General features: G+C 42.7%; 1 protein-coding gene and 1 long non-coding RNA gene across 2 annotated transcripts in view; one reads left to right on the forward strand and one right to left on the reverse strand.

The window, feature by feature from the left end:
* The window catches only part of LOC137346940 (glycoprotein endo-alpha-1,2-mannosidase-like protein), a 97759-nt gene that overhangs the window by 11977 nt on the left and 69858 nt on the right, over nt 1-15924 (reverse strand). Inside the window, exon 3 of the mRNA XM_068010898.1 lies at nt 1-77. Coding sequence (XP_067866999.1) covers nt 1-77 — 77 coding nt within the window. The remainder of the gene's footprint in view (nt 78-15924) is intronic.
* Nucleotides 1115-14932, forward strand: LOC137346941 (uncharacterized). The gene is made up of 3 exons (XR_010968825.1): nt 1115-1205; nt 3518-3588; nt 12566-14932. It is a non-coding gene; the product is annotated as an uncharacterized lncRNA (long non-coding RNA).

Consider the following 15924-nt stretch of genomic DNA (forward strand, 5'->3'; position numbering starts at 1 on the left):
TTGTCCATAATGTACTTGACATTCTCATACACCGTATGATCATTGCGTCCGATGTACGGCAAGATGTGAAATGCCACCTAGGAAAAGTAATGGGAACACAGTTAAAAAAGTGAAAGGGCACAGCTATTCTAAATCAAACACAAAATGAACAGACATATGAGGAAAGTTTGCTGCAATGATATCAGCGATGTAACAAGACAGTAACCAGTTGCATTTCATATTAGATGGGGAACTGTTACAGAATAGCAATTTCAGAATAGTTTGGATGTAGCAAACTATAGTTATTGTGAACTCAACCAACCTTCATTTCCTACAGTAATATAAACAGAAAATGATGGAAATACCCAGCAGGTCTGGCAGCATCTGTGGAGAGAGAAACAGAGTTAACATTTCAGGTTGATGATCTTTCATCCGCATGGTTGCCTGACCCGTCGAGTATTTCCAGCTTCCTCTGTTTTTATTTCAGGTTTCCAGCATTTGCAGTATTTTGCTCTCCTTTCCTACAGTATATGGGAGTGTTCATCTGTCATCCATGTTGTAAGTAACTGAAGGTAGATTTAGCTATCCTCCTGGAGTGGCTTTGTAAAAAAAAGTACAGAATATTGTGTCATACTAACCTGTACAGGATGTCAAGAAAACCCCATATGCCAAATGAGAAATATTAATTTCAGTGGTTGGAAACTTACATTAGACAATTAATGGAAAAAATCCTACAGTAATCTTTAAAAAACTAGTAGCCAAGATGACCACTGCAATTTGCACCTGAAATACCAGGAGACTGAACTGCAGAAAGAAGTCTGAGAAGCCCTGGTCCCAGAACAATGGCTTGTTTAAACTCAAGAAGGCATGAGGCGTGAGTTGGCTAAGACGGATTGGGAAACATTACTTAAAGGGATGACGGCAAAGGAAAGGCAATGGCAAACATTTAAAGAGCGCATGGATGAACTGCAACAATTGTTTATCCCTGTCTGACGCAAAGGTGGAATGGGAAAGGTAGCCAAACCATGGCTTACAAGGGAAATTAGAGATAGCATTAGATCCATGGAAGAGGCATATAAATTTGCCAGAAAAAACAACAGACCTGAGGATTGGGAGCAGTTTAGAATTCAGCAAAGGAGGACCAAGGGATTGATTAAGAAAGGGAAAATAGAGTACAAGAGCAAGCTTGCGGGGAACATAAAAACTGACTGTAAATGTTTCTACAGGTATGTGAAGAGAAAAAGATTGGCGAAGACAAATGTACCCTTACAGTCTGAAACAGGGGAATTTATTATGAGGAACAAAGAAATGGCTGACCAACTAAATGCATACTTTTGGTTCTGTCTTCACAAAGGAGGACACAAATATCAAAGCAGAAATGTTGGAGAACACATAGCTTACTGAGAGAGAGGAACTGAAAGAAATCAGTATTGGTAGAGAAATGGTGTTGGGGAAATTGATGGGATTGAAGACCGATAAATCCCCAGGGCCTGATGGTCTGCATCCCAAAGTACTTAAGGAAGTGGCCCTAGAAATAGTGGATGCATTGGTGGTCATCTTCCAAGATTCTATAGACTCTGGAACAGTTCCTACAGATTGAAGGGTAGCTAATGTAACCCCACTATTTAAAAAGGGAGGTAGAGAGAAAGCAAGGAATTATAGACCAGTCAGCTTGACGTCGGTAGTAGGGAAAATTCTAGAGTCCATTATCAAAGATTTTATAGCAGAGCACTTAGAGAACAGTGGTAGAATCGGGCAGAGTCATCATGGAATTACGAAAGGGAAATCATGCATGACAAATCTACTAGAATTCTTTGAGGATGTAACTGGTAGAGTTGATGAGGGGGAGCCAGTGGATGTGGTTTATTTGGACTTTCAGAAGGCTTTCGACAAAGTCCCACATAAGAGATTAGCGTGTAAAATTAAAGCACATGGGATTGGGGGTAGTGTATTGCGATGGATAGAAAATTGGTTGGCAGACGGAAACAAAGGGTAGGGATAAATGGGTCTTTTTCCGAATGGCAGGCAGTGACTAGTGGGGTACTTCAGGAATTGGTGCTAGGATCCCAGCTATTCACAATATATATTAATGATTTAGATGAGGGAACCAAATGTAATATTTCCACATTTGCAGATGACAAAAAACTGGGTGGGAGGGTGAGTTGTGAGGAGGATGCAGAGAGGCTTCAGGGTGTTTTGGACAAGTTGAGTGAGTGGGCTAATACATGGCAGAAGCAGTATAATGTGGATAAATGTGAGTTTATACACATCGGTTGCACAAACAGGAAGGCAGACTATTATCTGAATGGCTATAAACTGAGAAAGGAGAATATGCAGCGAGACCTGGGTGTTCTCATACACCACTCGCTGAAGGCAAGCATGCAGGTGCAACAGGCGATAAAAAAGACAAATGGTATATTGGCCTTCATAGTAAGAGGATTCGAGTACAGGAGCAGGGATGTCTTGCTGCAATTATACAGGGCCTCGGTGAGACCACAACTGGAATATTGTGTGCAGTTTTGGTCTGCTTATCTGAGGAAGGATGTTCTTGCTATTGAGGGAGTGCAGCGAAGGTTTACCAGTCTGATTCCTGGGATGGCAGGTCTGACGTATGAGGAGAGATTGAGTAGGTTGGGCTTATATTCGCTGGAGTTCAGAAGAGTGAGGGGGGATCTCATAGAAACCTATGAAATTTTAACAGGGATTGACAGGGTAGATGCAGGAAGTCTGTTCCCGATGGTGGGGGGGGGGGGGGAGTCCAGAACCAGGGGTCATAGTCTAAGGATATGGGGTAAACCTTTCAGGACTGAGATGAGGAGAAATTTCTTCACCCAGAGAGTGGTGAGCCTGTGGAATACGCTACCACAGAAAGCAGTTGAGGCCAAAACATTGTATGTTTTCAAGAAGGAGTTAGATATAGCTCTTGGGTCTAAAGGGATCAAAGGGTATGGGGCGAAAGCGGGAACAGGTTACGGATTTGAATGATCAGCCATGATCATAATGAATGGCGGAGCAGGGCCGAATGGCCTACTCCTGCTCCTATTTTCTATGTTTCTATGTAAGAAAACTTGTCCAATTGGTTCTTTCTCAATCATATTTTTAAAAAGGAATAAATCCTGTTGCAGCCAAACAAGAGAAAGGGCGTGAGGGGAGCCTGAGACCCCCCCCTCCTCACCTGGCCGTAACAAGGCCAACAAGATTAATCCTCAACCTGTGCTGAGTGAGCTGAGTTTAGCTGGATTGCTGTCAGGTTCTCTACAATTGACCTTAACACCCCTCTCGAGAGGGGAAACAAATCAGCCAGGGTTCATTGTTGGTTGCTGTCTGGTGACCCTTCATAGAATTGATGGTGTCAGCCTTGGCTCACTGGCAGTGCTGTCACCTGTGAGTCAAAAGGTTGTGGGTTCAAGTTCCTCTCCAGAGGCTTGAGCATAAAATCTACGCCAACACTTGAGTGCAGCACTGAGGGAGTGTTGCGTAATCAGAGGTGCTGCCTTTCAGATTAAATGTTAAAGTGAGACCTTTTCTGCCCTCTCAGGTGCATGTAAAAGATCCTTTCAGATCCTCAAAAAGAATTGAGCATGCTCCAGAAGATGGCAGTAATTACAGGTACTCTTCACTTACCTTCAATAACTTGAGATGCCCTTGAATTTCCGGAACTTGTCCAGCTTCCATTTGAAGGACTGCAGTGAATCAATATTTATTGCACATTTTGGTAATCTATTCCAGAGGTTGATGACACTGTGTAAAGGAATATTTACTGGCATCTAATCTAATTCTTTGGTTTAACATTTATACTAATGCTTCTTAGTTCTCCATTTCTGGTCCAGCTCAGATAACCAATCCAGGCAAACACAATCTGTCATCATTTTAAAATACTGAACCATATCAATTTGAAGTCTATGCTTCTCTGATGAAAAAGGCTTAGTTTAAATTGTTTTAAATCTATTCATTTACAAGACGTGGGTATGACTGGCAAAGCCAGCATTTAATACCCAGTTTCCTATGAAAAGTAGTGGTGAGCCACCTTCTCAAACTGCTGCAGTCCGTGTGGTGAAGGTACTCCCACAGTGCTGTTAGGTAGAAAGTTCCAGAATTTTGATCCAGCAACAAGAAAATAATGGTGATATATGTTTAAGTCAGGATGATGTGTGACTTGGTGGGAAACTTGCAGATGGTGGTGCCCCCACATGCCTTTGCCCTTATCCTTCTAAGTGGTAAAGGTGGCAGGTTTGGAAGGTGCTGTCGAAGGAGCCTTGGCGAATTGCTACAGTGCATCTTGTAGATGGTACACTCTGCTGCCACAGTGCCCTGGTAGTGGAGGGAGTGAATGTTTAAGGTGGTGGATGGGCCGTCAATAAAGCGGACTATTTTTTCTTGGATGGTGTCGCACTTCTTCAGTCTTGTTGGAGTTGCACTCATCAAAGCAAATTCTGTAAACATGTCCTGATAGCTAAAAGCCCTAAGCCTAGATATCATTCTAGGGAACCTCCACTAAGCCTTTCCTAAGGCTTCTATATCCTCCTTCATTCGGGGGGCCCAAAACAGGACACAGAATTCTAGATGTGCCTGTATTAAGGTTGGGACACCACTGAGCAATGGTGTTTAGCAAAATTAGTGTGTGAGTCCTGAAGCTTGATAGTACTGCAGTGGGGCAACTTCCAGTGACTGCACACGCGCAGTTAAATGCATAAATCAGGAAGTTGCTGTCTGAGATGGAACGTTGCTCCAAAAGCATCATGAAAACAGGTGGCAGCAAGATCTGGCCCAATACAATGTGATATAACTGCAGGTTTTTTCTTTCTTTCATTCCTTCCCTGTTCTGATCTACAGGTTTTTAAAACTCAGTTTAGGTAATTGTGACTTTGGGTGATGGTGTAAAATGGATTGCACCTTGTCCGATGTTCATTTGCATTGAAGAAATACAAACATATGAAAATGACGGCCAGGAAAAGACCAGCTAGTCCATCAGGCCTGCTCCACACCTCACAATGCACAGAGCATCGTGACCAGACACTTTCTGCCCCTCCCGGCAACCATGTAATCTCCTGGGATAGGCAAAAGCACAGGAAAAACACCCATGGCTTGTTGTGTGATCAGCCACAGCATACGAGCAAACCTTTCAGTGTGTCATATGGGACATAAACCATGTGATGTCCTCACCACATTACCCTAGGCCAATGCTCTTGTCAAGTGAATGGTTCGCACAGTTAAATCACTTATCCTGAAGCAGAGTACAACAAAACAAGATTTTTGTGTTGCCATGCTCCACCTCAGAGCTACACTTATGGATATGGGCTTACAGTCGTGTGAACGACTCTGCCAAGCCATCATCTGTCCAAATTCTTCGAGATGCAGGAGACACTGCTCAAAAAACAAGGGAGAATGAAAATAGTGCATGATTGACAGGCAGGGGCGGAACTACCTCAGCTACATGTAGGGCAAAAGGTCAGGATCATACACCCCACAATGAGACCATGGTTACTACAGAGGTATCCAAAGTACGCTAATGAGGTAAGTACCAAGATGTAGTCATGTGAATAGGTGGCAGAGTCACTCTGCAACTGTAACACACAGAAGAATGTTTTGTAAATAGTTTGCTCTGTACTGTATATACTAGTTTAGCTGTTAAACCTGTTAGAGATCGTCAACAAACTGGGCTCCACGCATCTCATTTATGTTGCATCAGACAACATAAAGAACTCATTACAAGGTCAATAAAGGAAAAAGATATGGAAAATTCCTCTCTGACCCCACCCCCCTACCTCAGATGATCAAAACCAGCCCAGGACATTGCATGTACCAAGTGTAGCAAGTGTAGTATAATGGGTGGCTGAATGGTTATTGCCTGTTTTACATTATTACTCAAATCACTACCTCCACAACTACTTCCTAAAATATTTCAATAGCTCTTCTATTCTTTTCAATTTTAATGCTATCTAACATTGCACAATGGCCTTGGCCCTTTATCTAGGATTCCTGGGTAGAAAGAAAATTTCCAGCACTGACATCCCTCACCTTGCGTACAAACCCTTCTGACACATGAGGCAAATCAATGATATTTCCACGCAAACAGGGTGACGATAACCTGATGCATCCAATGTGAGGATTTGACAGTGTTCATCAGAGACCGTAATTGTGAGGCTGTTTGCGTGTTCTTTTTGGGACTCCCATAGTTGCCCTGTTATTTCAGTATCTCACACACCCATGCTGTCATCCTTTAAAAGCGTTTCATGAAATCTCAAAACTAAAATCACTCACCATTTATAATTAAACGTGGAATAGCTCTTAACACACAATAATGAATCTAAATACATAATTACTTGCTTTCCTTCTGTCTTTGACATGCTTATTTTTCATTATTTTTAACTGTTGTCAGGGGCTATTGATTAGAATGAGAACATGTCAGCATTTAACTACACTTTAGTTTATGTATATTGATCGGTATGTCCTTGTAACCCTCTAAGATTTAAAGACTTAAAAAAGATTGGAAACTCAGTGGTGTGGTGAACTGGAACATTATCCTTTCATTTCTGGGACCAGGGTTCATATGCAGTCCAGATCAATGAGATATTGACTGCCATCTCTGCTCCTGTGAGATATCATGCAGTAAATAAATCTGCAGTGATCTGAACCTTGTTTCTATAAAGTCATTGTTCAAGATTGTCCACAGATTGGCATTACATTAGTTTCACTTGGAAAGGCACTATGAGGATAGTGGGCGGAGGAAACAGAAATGCACACTGGTACAATGGCAGTGGTTCTTCTGAGGTGGGGATTAATGATGTTGTTGGGGTAAACTTGACACTCTGCATATAACTTTTCTGCTCGGGGGAATAAAAGCACAGCTTAATCAAAATTGTATTCCACGACTCCTTAAATTAGCGTGGTTTACCTGGATATCTGGTCAGAGGAGAATAAGACTTCTTTCTGAACCTTGAAATGAGATTCTGAAATACACTCGTTATTGATTTTTTTTTTGTGCCAGTAATTATCTGTTTACAATGATTGTCATTGCTACAGTTTGATATATATTCTGGATGAAATTTCTAATTTGATTGAGCTTAAACTGAACAATGGATTTATTCAACCAATCTGAATTGGTCTCAATTTAACTCAGTCCAGATGATCTTCCAATCTTTTGCAAGGTCATGACCAGATCAGCACAACGTCAGTCTGCCTCTAGCCTCACTTACGACTGCTTTACATTGACATTGGTGCAAAAAGAGGATATTGCCAGCCTCGGAACTGAACCCTATTAAACAATGAGTGAAACAAAGAGTGATCAGAATGTGCCTAGTCTACCAGTGAGGTGCACAAGCATTTTCATGTGAGGTTGAGTTTTGTTACTCGTGAGCTCTCCAGTTAGAGTCACATTTTTATTTTAAATTGAAGAATTGAGATAAGGAGCCAAGATCCATGTTAGAGGACACCGCCAAGGCTGAAATGATTAAAAGGAATGAAATAACTCAGGTAGTAGTGATTGAGTGACTAGACTGGAGAAAATTAGACAAGGGTCAATGAACCATGGAAAGGGAAGGGCCAAAGAAAAGGTGAAAAACATGGAGATAGAGGGAAAAAGTTGGACAAGAAAGGACATTAGAACATCCTTGTGGGTCTAATGTCTCTGAGAGGTGATGGTGGCAGAAATCCAGATCCGATTAGATTTGCTGCCCATTAAAATTAACTCAAGGAGATATATATCACATCAATTCTGCTGGTATCCTTTCAGTTCCCTTTTGAAGGAGCAGCGTTGGTTGTCTGGTAGGTAACATTCTCTGCGTCTCACTCCCTGAGTGGTGTTCAACAGACATCTGAAGGCTGTGCATTCTCATTTTTATGATTTCTATACTCTGAAATGTCTTCAATATCACCCACCTCCATAACTAATAGAGGTGGAACCTTGTCATGGGGCCAATCCAGCACTTATCAATGACGCCTCATTAATTACTACCTCAATGACACATTACACTCTACAATCTTATTAATGTCACAGTAAAAAAGCAATTAAAACAAAGAACCTTCTTATTTCTCTCAGACCTGAGGCAGCTTTGAGAATTGTTCCGATTAACAGATGGTGTGGCAGCATGGTTTTCTGTGAGTTTACTTCAAACAATTTTAGGAATGAGACAAAATGTGTACAGAGAGGTGAGAGGAGTGTTTTATTTTTAGCAGATTATCTCTACAGAGGATGCTGTGTGCATTTTTAAATAATTATTTATTTCTCTTTTCTTAGCTTTCTCTGCACTAATGTTGGCAGAGACTAGGTGTGGCAGACTGCGATCAGACTCCCTCCCAATACTGCTCCAAAACACAGTGCTAGTAGGGTGCAAGAACAGATTAATGTACTTGGCCCTCTATTCCCACAGGGAAGTGTGGGTTCAGTGGTTGCATTCTTATCGCTATGTCTCGAAGGTTACGGGTTCAGATCTCACTCTGGGACTTGAATACAAAATCTAGGCTGATGCTTCAGTGCAATACTGAGGGAGTGCTGCATTGTTGGAGGTGTTGCCTTTTGGATGAGACATTAAACCTCTCAGGTGCTGTTTTGAAGAAAAAGGAAATTCTATCCTGGTCAATCTTTATCCCTCAACCAACACCATTAAAACAGATTATCTGGTCATTAGCTCCTTGGTGTTTGTGGGGCCTTGCTTTGTGCAATTGGCTGCTGTATTTCCTACATTACAGCAGTGACTGCACTCGAAAAGCACTTCGATGGCTGCAAGGTGCTTTGGGATGTTGTGTGGAGATGAAAGGTGTCATATAAATGCAAGTTTTTTTTATCGCCAGTTTCACTCCATGCTTTAAAGGGCACAGATGCAGTCACATCCCATCCCATCCTGAGAATACTATGCAGTGGTTACCTCAGCTGCACAGGGGCAACAATATCACTGAGGCAATGGAGAATGAGTCTATATACATTTTAATGGCACATCCCAGTAGGTTAAAAGACAGACTGACTACAGCTGCTCCATCCCTCTCCTGACTTGTGTGGAGGAGCAATTAAAGGGAACACATGAATAATAATGAATCAGACATGCATGTTAAATCATGTGTAAAGGATAAAATATTTTCTCCAAAAATTGTTTTAAACAAAGGAATGCTTATTTATTTTGGACTTGAGTTTGAGAGGCTGTGTATGGCCCTACATTTGAATGAAGTGTGCACCCACTTACAGTCTCTAGCAGCTATCTTACATTAGCGAATTAAAATGAAGGTTGTCAGGAGCTTGTTTTAAGTGTATCGCAGGCTAAGTTTGGGGAGAACGCATCATTAAGTAGGAACACTTATCCATCAGCCAAATGAAAGCATCTTAGTTGAACTCATTCCCTGTTTGTCAGGATAATAAACATGCAGGCAAGATAGGCCCAGTGGGAGCAACAGAGTTCTGCATCTAATTACAGCCCAGAAAATTAATTAAAAGCTTTAATCAGCCACAGTGCATTGCCCTTACCCCAGTGAAAAAAAATTCAGAGCTTCAGCTAGCATACATTAGCTTTTAAAAATAAAAGGGATTACTAATGAGTGCAGTGTAATTAATGATATTTAACATCCAATAAGCACCAAATGTTCCTATACTGCATGGGTACATTTGTGTGTTCTTCATTTGCACTGAAATCCTTTAGACCTCCTAATGGCCTCTCCTGCTCACCTGATGATGCTGAGTCTTGTCGGGGTACAGTCCTTTCAGTAATGGCTTCCCTTTGGTACCTTGTGCAAAATAGACACTTTTCATGTGTGGACCTTGATCGTGAAGTGCCAGCCAGCTATTCAACCACAGCAAGAACCACAGCTGAGCCCAGTCGTACCCTCGCCCTAACTAGCATGCACTTTCCAGTAGCAATTGCAGGATAACCATCGAGAGTGGGAATCTTACATTTCCTTGTGTGACTTCTACCCTCTATAAAGTCACGAAAGGCATGCGGGCCTCTACAACAACAACTTGCATTTGTACAGTGCCTTTAACATGGTAAAAGTGTTCCTTCACTGCCACTGGGTCAAAATCCTACAACTCCCTCCCTAAAAGCACTGTGGGTGTGCATTCACCACACAGACCGCAGTTGTTCAAGAAGATAGCTCACCACCATCTTTTCAAGGGCAATTAGGGATGGGCAATAAATGCTGTCCTTGCCAGTGATGCCCACATCCCATGAATGAATGAAAAAAAACTCAAGGTGCTTCACTGGAGTGTAATCAGGCAAATATTGAAACCAAGACAAAGAAAGAGTAATTCGGACAGGTGACCGAACACTTGGCAGTGAAGTAGGTTTTAAGGAGGATCTTAAAGGAAGAGAGAGAGCGGTGGAGTGATTTAGGGAGGGAATTCCAGAGCTTAGGGCTTAGACAGCTGAAGGCACGGCTGTCAACAGTGGAGTGATTAAAATTCGCGATGCGCAAGAGGCTGGAATTGGAGTAATGCTGAACTCTTGGAGGTTTGTAGGGTTGGAGTAGATCACAGAGATAGGGAGGGGTGAGGTCATGAAATGATTTGAAAACAAGGATGAGAATTAAACCTCAAAACTTTGGGTGTAGCAATGAAATTAAGCACTGCAGGTGAAAACTCAGGCAACAGGCCTGGAGTGCACCGTAATAAAACTGTAATGACATCCGCATGACCTGTTTATGAACCAGCTGATACATTATTGTGTAATTACAAGTTGATATGTTGCAACAGGGCAGATCTCCTTTGACAGTAGGCATCTGAAGCCTTGCTACTTATTGATGATGTTGAAGCTATTGGTTAGATTGCACATTAAGCTGCAGTGTACATGATTCATCACTATTGAAGTGGAGATCAGTAAGTGTTAACAAGATGTCTCAATGCATCTTCTTTTCAGTGAAATTATTACAAATAAAATTCAGCTTCCATTAAAATCAAAGTAAGCTTAGCCAAAACCATCCCCTGTTATCGTCCTTTTAGCTCATTCTCCAATTGGATAGCCTGATGAAATTTGTACATTTTATTTTAGGGAGTAGTTACATTTGGAAACTGAAGAAAACCTTTTTTGTTATTTGTGTTGATTCAGATCGATTTAGATGCTAAGGGACCAAATACAAGTTTAGATGACTTATTTTTGATTTTTATTGCATGACACCTTTTGTATGTGGGGATCTGGTGAGGATGGGGTTAGATTCAACCATGATCCCTGCTCCCCAGGGTCAAGTAACCTACTGACATTCAATCTTTAGGCTTGTGTGAGAAATGGCCACTTAGGCAGCTTACCTGAGATGACTGATTTTCACAGAAGCAAACACAAAAAAGGAGAATCTACATTTATTTCGAGGCTTGTCACATTTTTGGGACGTCCCAAACAACTTCCCATCCAATAAATTTCTTCTTAAGTTCAGTAACTATTGTAACCAATTATGGCTACAGCACGATACTATAAACTGCAAATTAGATGAATAATGAGTTGATTTGTTTATTTTTTGGGCTGTGTTGGTCAAGGGAAGATCAGGGCCGGGGGTTTGAGTCCTGCGGTATTCCCGATGGAGGAACCGGAAGTGGGTGTAATTTCTGCTTCCGCCAGTTGTCCCGTTTCCCACATGATTTAATACGTAAATTAAACATGCGCCGACAGACATGCGGGACACATTGGATTATGCGGCGGGGACAGCCTTTCATTGGTGGAACTTGCCGTCACTGGGCCAAGCACCATGATCGCCATGGCAATAAAGTATTCTGTGCTTGCAGACTCAAGGATCATAAGTTTTCCTGTCATGTAAGTCTCTGCATTGGAGCCTGAAATCAATTCAAGATGCTTTCTATCCCTTAATTTTTGTAATCCAGGACCAACTTCACATCATTTACTTTATTTCTGCAGCAACACAAAAGATTGTTAGCCAGCAGGCATCGCCCTGCAAGTTCCTCACTGCAAGTTCTCCTCCAGGCCGTCAGGAAAAGGTGGGAGGTCTTCTTCCCTGCATGCCTTGAGCATGGCAGCCTGGATGAAGGTCGCAGAGGAGGTTTCAACTCGTGGGGTCACTCGTAGCACCTGGATGCAGTGTCGTAAATGCATCAATGACTTGCTCAGATTGGCAAGGGTAAGTGGTCTTGGTGAAACTGCTCCATTGTTTTTCTCCCTGGCTCCATCTCTTTAAGACAGAGGGCAGACAAGGCATGCATTGGATTGTGTGAGCAGCACACGAGTGCCACACACTACATGATTTTGCACAAAGTTGATGATTGGCATTGTTGATGTACTTGGATGTGTCATGCGAAAGCCAGTCCTGAATGAGGGATGTCGATGCATGTTTATAATGGTTGCGGTGCATCTTTAAAAAAAAAATCGCATTGAATCTGTGCTGTCTCCTGCAGGACAAACACATCCAAACCATTGCAAGCGAGCCAAGACAGGAGGAGGTGTCGCTAACATTAGAGTGTTGATGCCAGCTGAATAGGATGCTGCAGAAATATTGAGAGAGGAGGGAGGCAGAGCAACAGCAGATGGCGAGACAGGATCCTCAAGGCATAAGGATGAGGTGTCATCTTCAGTCTTGCAGCCATGCATGCACACCCAATGAAAGTGTATGAACTCATGAGCAGCTAATGCTTAATGTGCCTCTGTTTGTGTTTCCATTGCAGGTGCCCTAATTCGAGTGTCTGGAAGCCACAATGCCCAAGACTCCTCCTCTGGGGAGAAAGAAAAAGACAGTGTCCCAGAGGGTGCACTGTCACCTGTCTCTTCACAGAATAACAGATTTGTTACAGTGCAGAAGGAGGCCATTTGGCCCACTGTGTCCGCACCAGCTCTCCGAAAGAGCAATTCACTCAGTTCCATTCCCCTGCCTTCTCCCCGTAACCCCGCATATTCTTCCTTTTCATATAATAGTTTAATTCATTTTTAAATGCTTCAATTGAACCTGTCTCCATCACATTCTGAGGCAGCGCATTCCAGACCTTAACCACTCGCTATGTGAAAAAGTTTCTCCTCATGTCACTTTTGTTTCTCTTACCAAATACTTTAAATCTGTGCCTGTTTGTTCTCGATCCTTTCATGAGTGGAAACTGTTTCTCTCTATCTACTCTGTCCAGACCCCTCATGATTTTGAATACCTCTATCAAATCACCTCTCGGCCTTCTCTTCTCCAAGGAAAACAGTCCTAACTTCTCCAATCTTCATAACTGAAGTTCCTCATCCCTGAATTAAACGCAAAATACCGCGGATGCTGGAAATCTGAAATAAAAACAAGAAATGCTGGAAATACTCAGCAGATCTGGCGGCATCTGTGGAGAGAGAAGCAGAGTTAACGTTTCAGATCAGTGACCCTTCCTCAGACCTGCTGAGTATTTCGAGCATTTCTTGTTTTTATTCCTCATCCCTGAGCCATTCTCGTGAATCTTTTCTTTACTCTCTTCATTCACATCTTTCATAAAGCGCAGCGCCCAGAACTGGATGCATTACTCCAGCTGAGGCCAAACTAGTGTCTTCTACAAGTTCAACATAACTTCCTTGCTCTTGTACTCGATGCCCCTGTTAATAAAGCCCAGGATACTGTATGCTTTATTAACCGCTCTCTCAACCTGTCCTGCCACCGTCAATGACTTATGCACATATACACCCAGGTCCCTCTGCTCTTGCACCCCCTTTAGACTTGTACTCCTTATTCTATATTGTCTCTCCATGTTCTTTCTACCAAAATGACTCACTTCACATATCTCTGCATTGAACTTCATCTGCCACCTGTCTGCCTAGTGCACCAACTTATCTATGTCCTTTTGAAGTTCTACACCATCCTCCACACTGTTCACAATGCTTCCAAGTTTCGTATCATCTGCAAACTTTGAAATTGTGCCCTGTACACCAAGGTTTAGGTCATTAATATATATCAGGAAAAGCAAGGGTCCCAACACTGATCCCTGAGGAACTCCACTACAAACAAACATTCTTCCAGCTCGAAAAACATCTATTAACCACTACTCTTTGTTTCCTGTCACTCAGCCAATTCTGTATCCGTGTTGCTGCTGTCCCTTTTATTCCATGAGCTACAAGTTTGCTCACAAGTCTGTTGTGTGGCACTGTATCAAATGCCTTTTGAAAGTTCATGTACATATCAACAGCATTGCCCTCATTAACCCTCTCTGTTATCTCCTCAAAAAACTCCAGCAAGCTTGTTAAACTTGATTTTCCCTTAAGAAATCCATGCTGGCTTTCCTTAATTAACCCGCATTTGTCCATGTGACTATTAATTTAGTCACAAATTATCTTTTCCAGAAGTTTCCCCACCACTGAAGTTAAGCTGACTGGTCTGTAGTTGCTGGCTTATCTTTACACTCTTTTTGAACAAGGGTGTAATGTTTGCAATTCTCCAGTCCTCTGGCACCACTCCCAAGTCCAAGGAAGACTTAAAAATTATGGCCAGTGCCTCTACGATTTTCACCCTCACTTCCTTCAGTATTGTTGGATGCATCTCATCTGGTCCTGGTGCTTTATCCACTTTAAGTGCAGGCAGCCTATCTAATACATCCTCTTTATCAATTTTCAACCCCTCTAGTGTCTGACCTACCTCCTCTTTCAACATTGCCTGGGTTGCATCTTCTTCCACCTCTGCCAGCACAAATACAACCACATGGTCTGCGGAGGGTTTAAGATTAGAATCTGCATGAAACAGACATGTCCCAGCAGCTGAGGGAGTGTGACAATTGGAGGACTGCTGGGGACCAGGCCTCTGCTCAATCCCATGCCCATGATGATCCTCTGTTTGGTCTGCTGGATGTGGAGCAAAGTCATGTGGAAAATGTGTTGGAAATGCCTGAGGTCATGCCTGCCTTTGCGTGTGCCAAGGAGGAGTCCATGCAAGCCATGATGTCTGCCATTCCCAGGCATACGCTTGTGGTGCTATGTTTTCGGTTCCATCATCGTCCATAGAAGGTTTCATCTGCCAGTCACATCAAAGTGCAGCAAAGCTTCTTTTAGATTGCAGCAATGAATGAGACCTCAGGTGTAAATAAATATATGTGGGAATTTTTATGTTCCTTGATGAAGTGGCTAACGTTGGCTGAAACGTGCAAATAGGAGGTTCTCCCTGATGTCCATTGCATGTCTCTTCATGGCCCTCACAATGGCCTTGCTGTCATTATTGTCCTCCTCCTCTTCACCCTCTTCATTGTCATCCTCATCTGAGGAAGACTGCTGTTTCTCCTGTTCCTCTGCCAGTAGAATGTTGCCATGTCTAATTGTAAGGTTGTGTAACGCACAGCAGACAACGATTATTCATGACACCCTCTGTGGCGCGTACTAAAGAGCCCCTCCAGACTGGTCAAAGCAACGGAATCACATTTTTAACATGTCAATGGTGTGTTCAATGATGGCTCTAGTGGATGTGTGAGCAGCATTGTACCTCTCTTTTGCAGCACTTTGGGGATGATGCACTGGTATCATCAACCATATACAAAGGGGGTAATCCTTATCACCCAGGAGCCAGCCATTCACTTCAGCTGGTTCATCAAAAGCTTCGGGCAGCTGTGAGTTCCTTAAAATGTATGAGTCGTGAAAGCTCCCTGGGAAACGTGCGCAAATGTGCATGATTCTTCTCCTGTGGTTGCAAACCAGTTGCATGTTTAAAGGGTGGAAGCCTTTGCAATTCACAAATATAGCAGACTGGTCCCTGGGAGCTTTAATGGCCACATGACCACAGTTGATGACCCCTTGCCCTCTAGGGAACTCAGCAATGGTGCTGAAGACAACAGACTTTGCTGCCTGGCTGTCCTCATCTACAGGTAAGTAGGTGAAATCATTGGCACATTGAAAAAGGGTTTTGGTCACCTCTTTGATGCGCCTATGGGATGCAGACTGATATGCCACATTCTTTTGGGCCTCCTTATCTCGAGAGACAATGGATACGCGCCTGGAGGTGGTCAGTGGTTTGTGAAGCAGCGCCTGGAGTGGCTATAAAGGCCAATTCTGGAGTGACAGGCTCTTCCACAGGTGCTGCAGAGAAATT

Source organism: Heterodontus francisci, chromosome 31 (genome assembly GCF_036365525.1).
Source record: "Heterodontus francisci isolate sHetFra1 chromosome 31, sHetFra1.hap1, whole genome shotgun sequence".
NCBI lineage: Eukaryota > Metazoa > Chordata > Chondrichthyes > Heterodontiformes > Heterodontidae > Heterodontus > Heterodontus francisci.